The sequence below is a fragment of the Protopterus annectens genome, chromosome 3.part1, assembly GCF_019279795.1.
Source record: "Protopterus annectens isolate FY-2018-M chromosome 3.part1, PAN1.0, whole genome shotgun sequence".
Classification (NCBI taxonomy): Eukaryota; Metazoa; Chordata; order Ceratodontiformes; family Protopteridae; genus Protopterus; species Protopterus annectens.
The window spans coordinates 286,581,846-286,602,225 of record NC_056732.1 but is presented as its reverse complement, the minus strand read 5'-3'; the positions used below and the strand labels follow the sequence as shown (position 1 = coordinate 286,602,225).

At 38.8% G+C, this 20,380-nt stretch overlaps 1 protein-coding gene across 1 annotated transcript in view; it reads left to right on the top strand.

Moving 5' to 3' along the window:
• Window positions 1–20,380, top strand: part of VWDE (von Willebrand factor D and EGF domains) — a 740,920-nt gene that overhangs the window by 1,412 nt on the left and 719,128 nt on the right. The window contains exon 3 of the mRNA XM_044066200.1: window positions 235–467. Within this exon, the coding sequence (XP_043922135.1) occupies window positions 235–467 (233 nt within the window). The remainder of the gene's footprint in view (window positions 1–234; window positions 468–20,380) is intronic.

Sequence of the window (20,380 nt, the reverse complement as noted above, 5' to 3'; positions counted from 1 at the left end):
ATAGGTTAGCCATGCTACTAACATGTAAAAGGCTTACTAACTACGTTTGTTTAAAAACTACAACCTTCATGATGTGTTTGCCTTTGAATCTGAATGCAGACTTCATTTTGCCAGAACTCGATGAAGACTATGCTGAGAGCTTACTGTAATATTTTGTGGTGAATACAACAATTAAAGACTTACCATAGTGCAATACTGTCACTGACAAACTTCATCTCAATTTGATTTTTTCAGCTAAATATCCACCATCACCATCTACTCCAGATGTTGTAGCAGAGCTGACAGGGGATGTTATTTATATAAAGTGTGCATTTGATGTGTCAGGCACAAACAGCTCCCTTGGGTTCATTGTCACTTGGTCCAGATTATCCCCTTATGGAATTAAGGAAGAGTTGCGGCAGGAAACGACAGTCCAAACATTCTCATTTATAGAATTGGATGGCATAAATCTTAGACTTGGAGACAAGGTATGCTGTCAATAAATCCTGATTTTCATTTTATCTTCCAGTGATGAAGAAACATTGCTATACAGAGGTTTCTTTTTTTTTTTTCAATTCTGCTCATGGTAGGTGTTACATCTTGTGAACAGTTTTCAGTTTTTGTCAAGAAGTATGTAAAAGAAAACTATCATACAATACCCAGTCATGAAGTGGAAGAAGAAAACTTAATTGAAATGTGCAGTGCTTATTTTGAAGATGAAAAGACTTTAATGACGGTTTAGTCTTGCAGGCAGTGTTAATGGTTTGTTGTCTTGGGGCTTGAAAATATTTTGATGATATAATATATTTCTAGAGCATGTCAAGACATGACTGGAGTCAAACCTCTTTACAGTGACCATGTATCCTCCTATATATAAAAGGTGGAACATTAGTATTTTGATGTTTAAAAGGGGCCTGGCTTCCTAGCACATGGTCTTATAAAGTGATGTGCTAAACAAATGGGAGAACTTTCTTTCTTTTTAACTGCATTATCATTTAGCCATTTACAAATAATTTACTTGAAGGAAACAGGGGAGAAGAACGGATAGAGAAAAATCAAATCATTACTTTCCATAGTGAAAACCCCTACAAGACATATCCTTATGGTCCCTAACATGCAATGTTAACTTATTTTCAAACAGTCGTGGGTATTATTTCAGTCAGCACGTCAATGTCTGGAACACACTTTCTCAAACACAATTAAACTGCGAGTACTACTTTTTGAAAATGTATTTTGAATGTCTGCATTGCTTTGTTCTATTCATCCTCCTACTGTGTCTAACAGTCCTATTGCAAAAATCCACATGGATAAAAGGATGGAGTAAGGAATTAACTGAAATGGGCAGTGAAAAATAAGGCCCCTAACTTGGATAAGCCATCTCTTGAGTTGTATATGCTGATTCCTATTGAAGACCTAAATGAGTTGTTTCCAAAAAACTGCTAGCTTGCTCCATCCTGGTTGGAAGCAATTGACTCAATTGTTAACACAGAGTAAAATAACTCTTTTGAGTCCTGGCATTGTGCTTCACTCCAAAAGGACCACATAAAACAGATAGTGGCCATAATTCAGGAAGGGAAGCTGAGTACTTTACGTCATCCTTAATTTTTGGTATAGACAGTAGAAGACATTTGATAGTATAGATTTGGGATTTCTAATGGCATTTCTGGAGAAGCTGGTGTTTACAACTGGGTCACTAAAATGCTGCATGGGGATCGTATGCAGGGGCTAGCACACCAGTCAAAATAAGAGAGTGCCTTACAGCTAGCTCCATGATTACTGCACTTGATCTGATTACTAGTCAGCACCCTGAGTGCTAAGAGACATAGCCAGGGTGGAACTGGGGGATAATTGGTTAATGATGGGTTACATAAACTTGTGGAATGTTTTCCTGCACCTCTAAAGGTTCTGCCTGAAATGCTGTAATTACTCATCTTGTGCATTTATAAAATTACTGATACATTTAAACATCCCATTGCATATAAAAGTTACATGTTTATAACCTATTCAGATAGTAATAGTGTCAGCTTTATATAGCAATATGTCCTGTGTGCAATGCCAGTTATGTGCACAAGATAATTGTACATTTAAAAGAAGAATATTTAAACATGTTGGTAGAATAAGAAGCAAAAATGCAAACAGGAAATAAATGTTTTGAACACTTATAGGCTCAGAATTGAAAGATGTAGGTATTTCTATTTCAGGCACTTGAGACAGTGGTATGTAATGTGAGGGGGTTGAAATGGTTCTAAGAAGGCATAATATAAACAGTATTTTTGGCATATTCATTGCTCTTTCTCTCTCAGGCTCAATGTCTCATTAAGTTGGTATCCAATAATATTGAAGTGATGTTGTATGAGATGTTGACAATTTTGTTTTAGTCCACCCACTACACCTGTTTAATTTGGGGTTCACATAAGCATGTGTCTGATTCTTGAAGGAGCTGCTAGGACATTCAAGTATTCATTCAAGCAACATTTAAGATTTGTTCCACTATCCTCATTAGCAGTGTCCTAGGAAGGAATACAGATGGCAGTTAATGGAGAGGGTTAAGGCTGCATGCTGTAGTTATGTGGTACAGGGTTTGATTCCCCTTCGTCCTCATTTGCCTACTGTGGGATCCTGAGCAAGTCATAGGCCTTGCTCCTGTGTTGCTCCTGCAAAGGAACTGTGTCTGGTGGGCCCACCTGGTTAACAAACGGGTATTATTTAGATGTACCCAAATCTGCTCAAATAATGGAAAATCAAGGGAAACCAAAACACTTGTAATGCTGATACAAGTGTGCTACTGATGGTTTCATCAGCGATGTGTGCTTGAATATGTTGTCTAAGGGAAGGACTGGCCACAGACTAAACTTCAACAAGCATTGATCAAATTGCTAGTCTTGTACTGTGTGAAGACGTCTGTGGTATGCAAATAACTTGTGTTTCAATAAATGTGAGAAACAGAGAGAAAGAGAAATTATGTCTCAAAGTGTTAGTACTTTAGAAAGAAGAAAGAAATATTATAACCAATACCTGAAAGCAAAGCTTAGTTAGAGCAGCAGCTATGTTTCCTTTAGTTTGCAGAAGGCAACTGTTGCACAGTGATAAGTGTAAGTCTGTGCAGATAAGAGAATGGAAAACAGAAAGAGACTGAAAATGAAGCAAAATAAACTTTGATAGGTAATGGTGAAGCATGATGAAATTTGAAATGTTACAGCAAAAGATAGGAATAATGAATGTAGTAATTAAAGACAAGATAAAAGTATGACTAAATCATCAAACGATGGAGGTCAAGGGGAGACTCAAAAAGCTAATTAATTATCATAATGGAATGTTTGTAACTGAGGCTAATTTTTTTCTCCTGAACTGAGTAAAGCCCTTGACCACAACAAACTGATTTAGACTTTGTTTTGAGAAGCTTGCTGCAAATTGTAAAAATAACCTGATGTTTCCATTATACAGCAGTGGTACATATACATCCTTAATTTTGTAGGGTGACTGGACTTTTACTGGCATAGTAAATAAGGCATTGTGTTCACTGTGATAACAGAAATTCAAAGTGAGGTTTGTGTTTTGCTTTGATTTATCATGATGATACATCCTTGTTGAGTATGTGCAGTAATGTTTTGTTAAATATGGTTAAGGCTTCATCAAGAAAAGAGGTTGATTTTTAGGGGATGCCAGTTAGTCTGTTTTAGAAATACGATATAGGTGACAAGGGACAGCACTTTTAATTTCTTCTTTGAAGGAAGACTGGGTTCCAAGTCAACCTCTCTGCTTTCTTGATAGCAAAAAAAAAGTGGGTACATGGTCTCAGTAATGTTTCCGCACCATTGAGGCTTACAGGATCTGTGACTAAAGATTGGTAGTATTTTAGTATATTATTTGGAATAATGGATTCAGTATTATCATGTATCAGTGGGACAAAACCAAACATGCTATTGGAATCTAAATAAATGTGTTTTGCCAGTGGATGCTTTCATCCTTAAGAGTTTCAGCCACAAGATATTAATCTAACCATTGGTATATTACATAGACATATGTATTTGGATCATTGACTGGCTGTAAGATCTCCAAATGATCTTAAACATAAAGCAAATTGTATGATTTCAGACCCTACCCTGTTATAAAAATTCCATATTTAAAAACAATCAAACCATGTTCAGGAAACTACTTAGAACTCCAGCCCTTTACTACATATCTAAGAATAACTTATCAATCAGTGCTTAGTTTACTGTTACCAAACTAATTTACTTCCATATCACATTCATTGTAAATTATATGATATTTATAGTGTAAAGCAAAGCCTTATAGAAACCAAACTGTGAGTCAATCTGCTATCAAAATCATTTCATAACTTTATTATCCATGCAGTCATTTCCAGTATCAAATTTATCTATTTCACATAGCGAATATACTGGTACACTGGATCTTTAGTATTAACAACTCAAGAATTATTGATAAACTCAACAAACTAGATATCAGCCCTTATATCACTAGGTGGGTTGCAAATTGGCTCACAGATAGAACCCACAGTGTGAAAGTAGTGGACTCCAAGTCAGACTGCCGACTAATCACAAGTGGAGTCCTATAGTGATTGGTCCTGCGTCCCCTCCTGTTTGGCATCTACTTCTCAGAAGGCCAGACCAACACGGAGGGACTCTGGCTGACCAAGTTCACAGACAGCTGCAAGCTGGGAGCCATTATTAACTCCCCAAGTGATGTAGACATCCTACAGAAAGGCCTCACTGAGACGAACGACTGGTGTCAAAACCATGGCCTTAAGCTTGATGCCAAAAAATGCGCCATCATCCCCTTTGGGAAAAACTCAGTTCCCACTAATTAGCACATTGATGGGAGCCCACTGAACATTGAAGGTGTTATAAGAGATCTTGGGACATAGGTTGACATCAACCTCTCCTTCGACCACCACATTGCTACTGTGGTCAGAAAGTCCTTCTGTGTGGCACATCTCATTACCAAGGGTTTTGCATCCAGGAAGAAAGAAGTCATTGTCTCTCTCTACTCTTCTCTCATTAGGCCAATCATCGAGTATAATGCCCCATTTGACATGTACCTCACTAGTCACATGCAACAGCTGAAAAGGCCACAGAAGTACCTCACGAAGAACATCCTAGGCCTTAAACACATGTCCTACATGGACAGACTCAAAAAACTCCAGCTATTCTCTGCCTCATATCATCTACTAAGAGGCGATCTCTGCTTGACTTACAAAGCCATGTCTGACCCAGCTCTGTTAGAAATGCTACATCTGAAGAAATCCCAATCCCTCCACACCACATGCTCCAGAGACCTCAACCTCATTACTACAATCAACAGAGCATGCTGGAGGGACAGGTTCATAACCCAAAGATTGCCCGTGCTCTGGAATAAACTTCCCATACATGTCAAGCAGAGCACCTCACTGGCCCTCTTCAAGAGAAATCTTGATGAGTGGATGGGAAATAGAAAGTTCACTTCAGAGATCACTCCAGTGGCTCTACTTGACAGAGGCACAGAGAACTAACGTCAGGCAGCACAGTGCCAGGGCACTTCTATGGGCTTGGCTTGTAAAGGCTTCTGGGCCATTAGCCTGGTACACACCTATGAACCTATGAACAACTCACATGAGAAAAACTTGAATTTCACTCAAGTGTTTCAAACACTCAAACACTTAAATTTCTCAAATAAAAAAATAGCTGAGCTTGTGGTCTTAACAGAAAACAAAACATTCAAAATAAAACTGTTAAAAGGCACAAGAAACAAAACCCGAACCTTTAGTGTAATAAACTTTTAATTGCCACTTCCATAAAAGAATTTCTTCAGAAATATAAAACACTGAAAATCACGCTGCAATATATACAGAAATCAACCAATAAAATCCAAAAAAACAATTAAACACAATGAGCTTCAATAAAATCAGTTGAGATGATTAACATCATGTTTTTTTTTTAAAGGAATGGAAGTTAAGGGCACTTTAAGAAACAACTGATTTTATTGAAGCTCACTGTTTTGTTCTAGAGGAATGGTACTTTAAATGTTGGGTGGGTGGTAGTTGGAGAATTTTGGTGTTACTGTGACTGACAGGCTTGCTTTAACCACTAAGAAGCAGTCACTTTAAATTGGAGTTGTGGGGAGGGTGAGATTTTTAGAGTTACTTTGATGACAGAATTGTTTGACCACTCTGGAGAATTGTTCTTCAAATGGGTGTTATTGTGTGGAGATTTTGTGGTTATGGTGACTGACAAGCTTGATTTAACAATGAGAAGACTGATTTAACAACAAATGGTTAAACTGGGATTGGATGGTGTTTTGGTCATAGGGTATTTAACAACTATAATGAAAATGATGTGAAACTGAATGGAAATGAGGCAATTTAAAGGAGGGAAGCATGGCTTTGCTTAGATGTGTGCAGTGGTTTATCTTTCCATACAATGGAGTGAAGGTGTTCAGCAAAAATAATCTATATCACCTTGTCCTGGTGAGTCTAACAGGACAGGTGTAATATTACTAGGTAAAACAGCTAAAATCTGGTTATACTGCCATGGTTTTATTATGTTCCTTATATACCAACAATCAGTACTAAGAAATTTTGCACATTCCCCTTTCAAATGATTAAAGGCACTAGTTTGTTGGTTTATTTTGTTATTACCCTGCATGCAAATATACCTAGCAAATAGGAAGAAGTCCTCAATGATAAAACCTGCTGAATCAAAGAAATTAATTAGCCTAGGGGAGAATGGAAACAGCCAGTTATGGTCATGCTGCAGCTTTAGTAGGAGGGTCTATCAGCCCTGACTGGTCTGATACTCATAGCTGTTGTTGAGCATCCCTGGGTTTTCATAGTGCCGTCCTAGGTGTTTGGAGGGGGATGCACACACAGATGTTGTCTCAGAAGGTAATCCAGTAGTATTCAGTGGGTGGGCACCTGCCAAATATAAATGGAATATAAACTTCTGAGGATATTGTGGAAGCTACAAAGAGCATAAATATTAAAACAAATGTTCAGTTGGTATTCTACAGTAACGACAGCAAGATTCATGAGAAGACCACAGCACAATGCAGAGATGAACTACAGAAATTCTTTACTGTACTTTGAAGATAATTAGAAGCACCGTGTGTACAAAACTGCATGGTTCTTCTGGACATAACGATTATATTTACTAGGGAAAAGAATAATAGGAGTTGTTATATATAACTAGCATGGGGGGTGCAGGGGAGTTCTTTTTTATTGTTTTTAAAGTTTGCATGCATCAAGGTTGTTTCTCTGCAAATGGGGAACATTTTAAATGTTGATTGAGTGTCTCAATGTAAATTAGTTTACCTACACACACACACACACACACACACACACACACACACACACACACACACACACACACACACACACACAGACACACACACACACACACACACACATATATATATATATATATATAAACACACACACACACACACAAACACACACACAGACACACACACACACATATATATATATATATATATATATATATATATATATATATATATTTATTTATAAACACACACACACACACACACACACATATATATATATATATATATATATATATATATATATATATATATATACACATTTATATAATGTGTGTTTATGTATATATATCTATATATATATATATATATATATATATATATATATATACACACACACACACACACACACACACACGCACACATATATATAGATATATATTGATCATCACCAACATGGGGACTCTATGCTCCAGACCAGAAGTGTATCCCTCACTGGTAAGATCAGACCATAAACTAATCTCACTGGATATTCACATCCCGACCCCACCCCCTGCCCAGAAAACTTCTCTAAAGCAAATTTCACACTCCTCAAAATCACGGTGGAATCCTTCAAAGCCCCCGAGCCTGTGGAAAATACAGCCCAGACCGCAGAATCCTTTATAAACGCATTCTATGAACACCTTCAGGAATGCATGGATCATGCAATCCCAAATAAAACCAAGACCCAATCCTCCAAAGGCAGACGTCCTGTCTGGTGGACCCCAGCCATAAACAAACTATACAATAGAAGGAGGAAGCTACTACATGATAGAGCAAAATCCCAAAAAGGGAAGGCATCTCTGATCAGTATTAGCAAAAAACTACGGGCACTCATAAAATCGTCTAAGGCCAGCTTCGAGAGAAAAATTGCACAGGACACTAAGGATAATCACAAGGCTTTCTTTAGTTATGTTAGGATCCTGGGTGGGAATTCCCAGATATGCTCAGAATTAGTCCAAAATGACAAAAAATACTTCAAACCCACAGACATTGCCAACATCCTAGCTGACAGGTTCAGCGCAAACTTCTCAAACTAATTTAATGATATAAATAAGGGTGTTTTGGATAGATAGTTTGATAGATCTGAAGAAGCGTATTTTATACGTGAAAGCGCTAATTTATCTCAATAAATCCTCTCATTGCTTTTATTATTGAATCGTGGTGGTCGTCTTCCAGTTTGCCTTTCCACTAGTGTTTCTGGTTGGGAAGACGACCTTTGGATTTGAGCGGTGTTTTTGTTATCTGATATTGACTTGCTTAAACTTTTAACATCAGCTTTTGTCACACGATGGAAGCGTTGTCCATAGAGTTGGACTACAATCCTGAAAATGGTAATCTGAACAGTAAATGGAACAATATCTTGGATTCACAAGTGAATCCGTTACTCAATATGGAATTACATCCCCTGGAGGTTTCAGCAGAAACAGGTACTGTTGAAAATATGAAAGAGTTGAATTCATTAAGTAAAGAACTTGAAAATGAATTGTACACGTTGCAGTGACTAATTTGGCAAAGGAGGCATATGGAAGCTAGCCTCCACTTTCAAATAGTACCGAGAGGCATGTGTATACTTTGTATGCCTACCTATGGGGATTACCATCCAGAAATCCTGATGAGGTGGCAAAAACTTAACTTGGAATTGAGTTATAATTATATGAGACTGATGATTGATTACTTTGCTCCTATTGAAGTGGAACTACAACGTAAAGTAGAGGCTTTGAATAAAGATCTACAAACCCGCTTCAAAGGAATTGTATATGGGAAAAGGCTGAACAATTTATATATGCAAGTTATTTCTTATAGAGATAAACTACAACAATCAAAATACCGCAAACTACAGAGAGACTATAGAGATTTCACAGCAGGGCAGGTGTTTGTTTGGCCCAGGGGAGCACACAATAATGAATTGGCTACTCCATTGACTTTAGAACACAATGGGCGACATATGGTTGAAACCGGTACAGGCAATCGAATTGCTTCCTTGGGTGATATTCCTTTAAGTTTCATTCACAAAAGCACAGAGAATGTATCAAACGTGCTTGACACACCCACTACATCAGATCAACAGGATATGGGTGTGGGTCTTTCATCCACGATGGCTACACCACCACCTAACCAACAGGCGTTAGATGTTAACAAAAGAGATACAGGATTGGGAGCCAAACCGAAAGTTTGGAACAGGAATTTGGAGCACTTTTTTCCGCTACCAGTGAAAGCGAGGGAATCCTCAAGAACAAGGTCAAAGAGTCGTGGCAGAGTCAAGCGGAAGTTTTCAGGAGACTATCAAGGTATGAGAAACAAAACCAGAAACCCAATGAACTGATTTTTAATTTCTCTAGTTATAAATTAAGTCCTTCTGACAGTTCGTTACTTAATAAGGGCTTATCTTTTATACCGTCACAACCTAGCAACTTGAGTGAATTATTAATAGACTTGAGACTGTTTGGGCACAATGTAGCGCTTAAATTAATGTTTGCTTCTAGCCAGAACAATATACGTTTTATTCAAGAGCCGAAAAATAGAAGTTCTTTTGTTCCTCCTCTACCAAACAATGTGGACAGTTTTATAAAATTATGTGAAAATGACTTTTATGCAGAGTTTGGACGTTTACAACATAAATGTACTTACTATAATTTAACAAAAGAGCAACAACAGTCACTGCATGATCTAAGCAATAACAGCGAAGTAATGATAAAACCGGCAGATAAAGGTGGAGGTGTTGTGTTATTGAATGCCGAGGATTATGATAAAGCTATGTCAGGAATGTTAAAAGAAGTTAATACATATTTGAATGTTGATTATAATTATTTATTGAATGTGATAAAGAGGGTTCATGATGATATCTATGACCTGTTAATGTATGGACAAGTATCTGAAGCCCTGTATAATTACTTTTTGGTTAAATATCCTAAAGTCCCTTATATAAAGAGGCTACCGAAGGTACACAGAGACATTCTCCCATTGCCTATGAGGCCTATAGTAGTAGGCAATGGCTGGGTGACAGAAAAAATATCATGCTATGTAGAAAGTATATTGGGTCCTTTAGTAAGAAAGATTCCAAGTATATTGAGAGACAGCTACCAACTATTAGAACTGTTGGCTGAGTTTAACAAAGAAGTACTTGATCCAGAATATTTACTGGTTACTCTTGATGTAAAAAATTTATTTACTTCTATCCCGAATGATTTTGGGATAGAAGCTGTAAGGGAAGTTCTAAATTTGAATCAAAATGTTAGCAGTAATACCCAAATATTAGTCACTATGCTATTAGATACTATATTAAACAACAACGTATTCATGTACAGAAATGAGTTATTTGCACAAAAATGTGGGGTGGCCATGGGCACCCCATGTGCAAACTCTTATGCAAATATGGTTGTTTATCACTGGGAGAATGAGTTTTTGTTTAGTAATAAGTCTTTTTCACAGGTTGTGTTCTACAAAAGATTTGTAGACGACATACTGTTGTTTTGGAGAGGTAGTTTAGATGAATTAAAGGCTTTTATAGATCACCTAGAAACTACTACTGATTTTTTAAGATTTACCTTAGAATACTCATATAACAAAATTAATTTTCTAGATGTTACTATAACCAAAAAGGAAGGAGGTGTAGTATCCACCTCACTATACAGGAAGAAGTGTTGGAAAAATGCGCTTCTGCATTATACTAGTATGCACCCCAGATTTGTTTTCCATAATATAGTCAAAGGACAATTTACTAGAATTACAAAAATATGTGAAGATTCAGTAGATATTGCCTTTGAATTGCAAAATATGCATAGGTTGTTTTTAGATAGGGGATATGATAGAGATATGTTAGATAAAAACATTAACAAGAAATTGCCACATAAGAGTAAGAGATATTTCTCTAGAACATCTAATGACAGTTACTTTTACTCTGATAAGAAGGATTTTGGTTCTAGAGTGACTTTTGTCACTAGATACACTAACAATAATAACATGATAGTTGATATAATAAAAAAGAACTGGCATGTATTGACAATAGATCCCAAAATATGTAAAATAGTGGGATGTACACCCAGTTTTAGCTATAAAAACAGCAAAAATCTTAAAAGGATTCTTTGCAAAGAGCATGTCTTGGCTAGACATGAAATTAAGAGAAAATTAGGCACTTACACTTGCAATAGATGCAAGATGTGTAGATATATAACTAATGTTCAATCCTTTAGTCATCCTTGTATGATATTTAGATTTGAACCTAGGTTTTATGCAAATTGTGACAGTACCAACTTGATTTATCTCACGCCATGCACAAAATGCATAGCGTTTTATGTTGGCATGACATCGAAAAAGTTAAAAGAGAGAATTTGCTATCATATACTAGAGATAAAAAGAAACAATCAGCAGAATGCGTTAGCTAAACATATATCAGAACATTCTGGTCATGAATTTACTTTTAGGGTGTTACAGTTAATCCAACACAATAGGAGAGGAGGGAATAACAAAAATTATTTAGAAACTACTGAACTTTCTTGGATTTTTAAATTAAAAGCTCACTTAGAACCTGGTCTTAATCAAGCAGTAAATATTAAGTCCATTCCTGATGCACGCTAATGAAGTCAGAGACTTCTTCTTATTGTGAGTTATTAACTCTTGAAGATATGATATTATTACTTAATAACTACATATGTTTATATTGTGAGCTATGATATTTTATTAGAATCATTTCTAACAATGAAATTAATTTTAAATGTATTTCAAATCTATAGATAAAGCAGAAACAGTTATTAATGTTTTGTACATCAATTTCATTGTTAATTACTTTTTTATTAATTTCATTGTTAATTGCTAATTATATTAGACCATGTATTTGATTGATGGAATTTAATGATATAAATAAGGGTGTTTTGGATAGATAGTTTGATAGATCTGAAGAAGCGTATTTTATACGTGAAAGCACTAATTTATCTCAATAAATCCTCTCATTGCTTTTATTATTGAGTCGTGGTGGTCGTCTTCCAGTTTGTCTTTCCACTAGTGTTTCTGGTTGGGAACACGACCTTTGGATTTGAGCGGTGTTTTTGTTATCTGATATATATACATACATATATATATATATATATATATATATATATATATATATACACACACACACATTTATATAATGTGTGTTTATGTATATCTATCTATATATATATATATATATATATATATATATATATATATATATATATATATATATATATATATCTAACAACACACACACACACACACACACACATATATATATATATATATATATATATATATATATATATATATATATATATTGATCATCACCAACATGGGGACTCTATGCTCCAGACCAGAAGTGTATCCCTCACTGGTAAGATCAGACCATAAACTAATCTCACTGGATATTCACATCCCGACCCCACCCCCTGCCCAGAAAACCACAGTGGAAAACTTCTCTAAAGCAAATTTCACACTTCTCAAAACCGCGGTGGAATCCTTCAAAGCCCCCGAGCCTGTGGAAAATACAGCCCAGACCGCAGAATCCTTTATAAACGCATTCTATGAACACCTTCAGGAATGCATGGATCATGCAATCCCAAATAAAACCAAGACCCAATCCTCCAAAGGCAGTCGTCCTGTCTGGTGGACCCCAGCCATAAACAAACTATACAATAGAAGGAGGAAGCTACTACATGATAGAGCAAAATCCCAAAAAGGGAAGGCATCTCTGATCAGTATTAGCAAAAAACTACGGGCACTCATAAAATTGTCTAAGGCCAGCTTTGAGAGAAAAATTGCACAGGACACTAAGGATAATCACAAGGCTTTCTTTAGTTATGTTAGGATCCTGGGTGGGAATTCCCACATATGATCAGAATTAGTCCAAAATGACAAAAAATACTTCAAACCCACAGACATTGCCAACATCCTAGCTGACAGGTTCAGCGCAAACTTCTCCCCCCCTCCCCACCAAAAGGGCAAATATCTATCACAGAAGAGTGCTGCCCCCCTGACATCTCAGATGCTCAGGTAAGAGCCGCCCTCTCCAAAGCAAAAAACACAGCATCAATGGGACTAGACGGTGTCCCGGGCTGCGTCCTACATGAACTCCAAGAAGAGCTAAACACAAACATAAAACTACTGTTCAATCTCAGCCTTACTACAGGATATGTACCCAAAGAGTGGCATACAGCAACAGTGGTCCCTCTCCACAAAGGTGGTGCCTCAACAGATCCCGGAAACTATCGCCCCATAAGCCTGACTAGCTTGGTCTGCAAAGCTATGGAAAGGATCATCATGGACCTCATAAATAAAGATATTGGGGACCTACAGACACTGGATCCTACCTAGTTTGGCTTTGTTAAGGGCAGATCTTGCCTCTTAAGCCTGGTCAATTTCTTTGAAACAGTCACCAAGGCCATTGACGAGGGGAAGGTGGTCCACACAGCCTACCTGGACCTCGCAAAAGCCTTTGATACAATACCCCACTCGGGCATTATAGATAAGCTCACCAGCTTAAATATAAACCCCTATGTCACTAGATGGGTTGCAAACTGGCTCAAGGACAGAACCCACATGGTTAGAATTGCTGGAGCCATGTCAGACTCCATACCAGTTACAAGTGGCATCCCACAAGGCTCAGTCCTGGGACCTCTCTTGTTCGGTATATATTTCTCGGAGGTACAGGCCAACACGGAAGGACTGTGGCTGACCAAGTTCGCAGATGACTGCAAACTGGGCTCCATAATCGACTCTCTGGCCTACACAAGCATCCTCCAAAAGGGCCTCATAGAAACAGACAACTGGTGCCAGAGCCATGGCCTCAAGCTAAACGCCAAAAAGTGTATAGTCATCCCCTTTGGCAAAAACAAAGTGCCCACAAATTACCATATAGGTGGTAATCCATTAAGTACGGAAGAAGTAATTAGGGACCTGACGACCCAAGTTGATAGCAATCTCTCATTTGACAACCACGTGGCCAAAGTGGTTAGAAAAACATTTTATATAGCCCACCTAATTATGAAGGGATTCACATCTAGATCAGGGGAGGTCATCGTGCCTCTTTACTCATCCCTCATCAGGCCCATAATTGAGTACAATGCCCCTTTTGGGATGTACCTTACCAGACACCTGCAGCAACTGGAAAGACCCCAAAAGTACCTCACCAAGAGGATCAAAGGGCTCAAACAGATGCCATATGCTGCCCGGTTAAAGAAACTCCAGCTCTACTCAGTGGCATACCGCCTGCTCAGAGGCGATCTGTGCCTGACATATAAAGCCATGTCCAACCCGGAATTAATGGACATGCTGCACCTCAGAAAATCCAAATCCCATCGAGCTACACGCTTGAGAGACTTGAACCTCAGCACTGAAATAAATAGGACATGCTGGAGGGACAGATTCATAACCCAGAGGCTCCCTTCACTCTGGAATAAAATCCCAGTCCAGGTTAGGCAGAGCCCCTCATTGACTCTCTTCAAAAGGAATCTTGATGAGTGGATGGGAGATCATAGGTTTATCCCGGTTATCACTTCTGTGTCACTGTTAGACAGAGGCACAGTATACTAACCTCGAAAAAGGGCATAGCAAAATTAATTTAAAATGGGTGGCGAAAGCCAAACACACTCTGGCTAGGCTTATAAATGCCCAAGGGCAGATAGGCTAGTATGAACCTATGAACCTATATACATATATATATATATATATATATATATATATATATATATATATATATATGAGTAGGACACCCGATAGACTGTGCACCTACAGTGACTGACACACACAGATGGTCAACAGGTGTGCAAGATCAACAATTCCTGGGTAGGGGAATTTTCACTTTTCTTGAGGACTGTACCATCTCAGAGTTAGTATGTATAATTAGCAGGTGATATGAGGGAGCACAGCCCCCCACTTGATGGCTGCAGGTGGGCTAGCCCCCATGCAAAAACACCTGTAGTTGGTTTGCTGTGCTCCAGGGTACTCGCTGGAGCATGTATAGAACATGCTGGCATTTATACGTTCAACATTTTCATGTCAGGTTTCTGTGTGTCAGTGCAGATGCAGAGTTGATCATTGAATCATAGGATCATAGGAAGTTACTAAGCTATTGGCCTTGAGAAACTTAAAAGACTAGGCAAGAATTTAGCCTTTGTTCTGACAAGTCAGTACCCAATGCCCCTGACCAGCAAGGACACAGGTGGAATCCCAGGGGTGTATTTTCTGTTCCCCATCCAGTTATCCAAGTTGCCCTTAAAAAGGATTAATGAGGTACTCTGCTTGGGTCTATATCACATTATCAAAATTCTAAAATGTCGAACACCATAAGTTCGACCTTGGAATCTCGAAATGTGATATACTCGAATGCTCAGAACAACTAATTTTTTCCAAGGAAAAAAATTTGCTGTTCCGAGAATACACACACACAACACAAGCACACCAAAATACATAATCCACACATACACACTTCACAGAACCCTACACTAAACCGTACATACACTACTAGCTATCCACTTACCTTAACCTAACCCTAACCCTAACCCTAAGGTCCCTAACTAATGCACACTCACCTTACCCACTCCCTAACCCTAAGGTCCCTAACTATCGCACACTCACCTTACCCGCTCCCTGTCCCTAAGGTCCCTAACTATCACACACTCACCTTACCTCTGTCTATTCATACACTTACCTTAACCCAGTCCATCACCTTTGCACCACAGTCGAGGAAATAGCAAAGCTGCAGAAATGGCCCACCGAATACTTTCCCTAGGAAAATATTCGGTGTTCTGCAGCTTTGCTACTTCAAGCGTTTGCTGAATTGGGATCGATATTATAACATTCAAAGTTTTAAGACTTCAATGTTATAATATAGACCCCTCTGCTTTACATGGAGAGGGGGTCTATTCCACAGAAGGGGAGTCTCTGGGACACAAATCTGTCCCGCCAACAAATCCTATTGATATCACAGACCAGGTTGAGGTCACGAGAGTGGGTTACTTAAGTGGAGCTTGACTTGTGGATATGCAGCAGTTCCATCAATGTGGGTTCTGGAATTGCTTTGTATGCCAGACAGAGGTCACCTCTGAGAAGTCTGTATGTGACTGAGTAGAGTGCAGTGATTTTAGCCTAACTGTGTAAGGTAGATGTTAGAGACCTTGGATTCTCCTTGTGAGGGATCTCTGTGATCTCTCCAGCTGCTGCATGTGCTTTGGGAGGTCCATACCAAAAGGGACATTGTACTCAATAATGGGTCTTATAAGGTAAGAATACAGGGATGTTATGACCACCTTGCCCCTGGATGAGATACCCCTACTAATGAGGTGGACCATGTAGAAAGCTTTCTGTACAATGGAGGCAATATGATGGTCAAAAGTCAGTTTGCTATCAACCTGGGTGCCCAAATCCCTTATGACTGATTGTGCACTTAGGACCTTGTTATCACTGTGATAATTTGTGAGGACATTACTCTCCCAAAAGGGAATGATGATGATGCATTTTTGGCATTCAGTTTGAGGCCATGTTCCTGACACTAGTCATTTGTTTGGGTGAGACCCTCTTGGAGGATGTGCACATCACTAGGGGAACTGATGACAGTGCCCATCTTAAAGTCATCTGCAAACTTGGCCATCCATAGCCCACTGTTTTTTTCCTGCACCTCAGTAAAGTATGTCCCAAACAACAAAGTAATCAAGATCAGTCTCTGGGGTACACCACTCATTACAGGTCTACTGCTTGAGGTGCCTTCCCCTATTTTGACTAGGTGGGTTCTATCAGTGAACCAGTTTGCTACCCATCTGGTAACATATGGATTTATGCCTAGTTGAGAGAGGTTATCTATTATAACCAAATGGGAAATAGTATCAAAGGCTTTGGCCAGGTCAAGGTAGGCAGTGTGCACCGTCTTCCACTCTTCCATGGCTTTGATGAGAGTCTCAAAGAAGTCAACCAAATTTAACAGGCATGATCCTCCCTAGATGAAACCAAACTGTGTGGGATCGAGTTTTTGGAGGTTGCCAATGTCCTTGTTAGTGAGGTCCATGATAATCCACTTGATGGCCTTGCAGATCAGGCTAGTTAGGCTGACGGGTCTATAATTTCCTGGATTGATGGATGCTTGACCTTTGTGCAAAGGGATGACACCGGCCGTCCTCCACTCAGCTGGGATGAAGCTGGTACACAGGCTTTGGTTGAATAGGATGCCTAATGGTGCTGCAAGTTCCTGCCTGAGTTCATGTAGGATGCAGCTTGGGATGTTATGGGGTCTCACGGAGACTGTATTTTTTTTGCCTTTGAGAGGGTAGTAATGACTTGCTCCCTAGAGATAAGGGGATGGCGGCAGGTGCTAGGGATATCATGATTTATTGATGAGGAGACAGAGGGGTAAAGTTTTCACTGAAATTGTCTACCAGTTGGTTGGCTATATCTATGGCATTTGTGTATGTGGTGTCCTTGACCACCAGTTCTGATCAGATCTGAGTGCTTCCTTTGAGATTGTTGACATATGTGAAGAAGGCCTTATGATTGTCTTTAGTAGATGTGACCAGTTTGGACTTGAAGTTTGTTTTGGAGGATTTCACTAGTGCTCCTATTTGCTTGTTCAGGCTAAGGAGAAATTGCTTCTACTTAAACACTTGCTCCTTCTTGGTCCTGAACAGCATTTTTTTTCCTTTTATTACAGATTTTATTTATTGCAGGTATCCACCAGACAGGTTTACTCTTCCTTGAGGAGGAGGATTTTGTCATGTCAGGTATTCCAGATTCCATGCAGCTATATAAATGCTTGTATAGTACTTTGGTGTAGGTTTGGACATATGTGCCAGTTCTTATGGAGGGAGAGGGGGTTGTGAAGCTGTTTATACCTTCTTTCAGGAGGTCATAATCAGCTTAGCAGAAGTGTTTTTGTTTGATCCTTGCTGGGGGGGGGGGGGGGTTGTGACTTCAAAAGTGACCACTTTGTGGTCAGATCTTACCAGGGAGGATGAAACTATAGGGATGCTGCAGTGGTTACTCATGTTAGTTAATACCAAGTCCAAGATATTTTTACCTCTTGTGAGGGTGTCGACCAGTTGGTCCAAGGCATCTACATTGACAAAATCAAGGAATTTCTGGGCATTTGTGTTTTGGCATGAGTAGTTCTTCCAATCTATAGTTGGATAGTTAAAGTCACCCAGGGCCAGGGTAATGGGTTGAACATTGATAGATTTGAAGAGGTCCAGATAGGTAGAGTGGGCATATTGAGTCAGAGTTGGGGGCCTGTAGCTAGCTATGATTTGAATAGGGGGTCTTTTCAATGGTTAACTGCACCTGGAGTTTCTCCTGTGTGTCATACTGTTTGACCACCCTGGAGGTGTTTATGTCTTTAATATATATTGCAACTCCACCTCCTTTTGCTTTGCTGACCATAGTTTGGGGTCTGCCCTTCACCCATACACCCTATATACATACATACTATGAGCCTGTGATTTCAGTAATCCTGAGTATCAGAAACACTGAAAATAATACCTAAAATACAGACGACTGAAAATTTTATTTAAAAGGTCTAATTATCCCAAAGGAAGGGGATCATTGCTAGTGCATGATTGGAAATCCCATATAAAACCGTGTTCAGTCTTATATTCTTCAGCATCTCATACTTTGGGCAACTGATGCTTGAGGAATTTTACCTTGACCACTTGTAGCGTAACCAAGCAGGTCTCTACTGCAAATCAAGAACTTTAAACAGTTGTAAATCAACAAATAAAACAAAAAAAAAAAGTTTAAGTGTTTGAATTAGTAGCTAAAGCAAAATACTAAAACTGACATAAAATAACATTCTTAAAATGTATTTTGAATTATGCTGCAAAGCAGTTATAGGTCAGGAATAAAATCTGTAGAATACAGATCCAACTCCCTTTCAAAAGCAACAAAATCTAGAAGATACCATAAAATAGGAGGTTCTCCAGCTATTGCAAACAGATGTAATTTAAACCAGCATATTGTAATAATAAATCTATCCATTTTAATACATATTTAACTGAAAAGTCAGCAAACTTTATAAGATAAAATAAAAACCAAACAGAAAACTGAGATTAATAGAAGATGAAATTGTAGGTCAAGCCAGACTAAAACTTCTTCCATTCTTTCCTTTGCTCCATTTTGTGATTGTCCTACTTCAGTTTGCTTTAAAATGTCTCATAAAACACACTTATTTGACCTTGGGCAGGATTCACGATGGCTTGCACGGAGTCTAGGAGCCGTGTAAGACTCCATGCAGCCATCGCGATCCAGGAACAGACCGAAATCCCGTGTAAGAGACAACTAAAATGACTCTTGCAAGGGCAGGGCGTGGATATGCTAATCACCCCACTTGCAGCCAAAAGGCATGCAAATGAGGTAGATTAGCGATCCACTAAGCTGAAACCAGCCCGTGTAAGAGTCGTGTTAGTTGCAGAAATGTACACACAACGGAGCCATGACAGCTCCAAATAAAGTGTACAAATGTTGCAGTCAGCATGCCAATGGCCAAATATGTGGCCATTGGCATGGTAACCCGATGCAAACATGAAAAAAAAATTTTTTTTTTCGGAGATCGGTGATGTTTAAATGCAGCGCAGCTACGCACAAATGGGCTGCGCTATATAAAACTGAAAAATGAAGGTTTTATGTAATGCATGGATTTGCAATGCAGGGACTAGCAGACCAAAAACAACATGGCCACCATTTAGTGGTTGCTAAGGGGGGAAGCTGAGTGTAAGACATGTAACTAAGCATTAGTAGGCAATCCTATGTAAATGAATGGTAGGATAGTGAATCACACTGTCACATAGCAAATGAGCACAGTCTGTGTAGTGTAAGAGTTAGATAAGGGGGAGTAACAGAGTAGGAGATAGGTGACATCACAGGGGGGAATGTCAGGAAGAAATCAAGCTCATTGGAGCATAGTGGTATGTGAAACATATCAATCACACAGCAGAAAAAGAGGAGTGTCAACAGATAAGCATGGGAAAGTCAAGAAATGGGAGGTGTACACTGTGACCAACACCAAAGTTTCTTGCTGTACGTGCATGCGCGCGTGTGCACGCTGGCAGCCGCGAGTAAGACAGAGTGCGCGCGTGTAAGGCAGAGTAAGCAT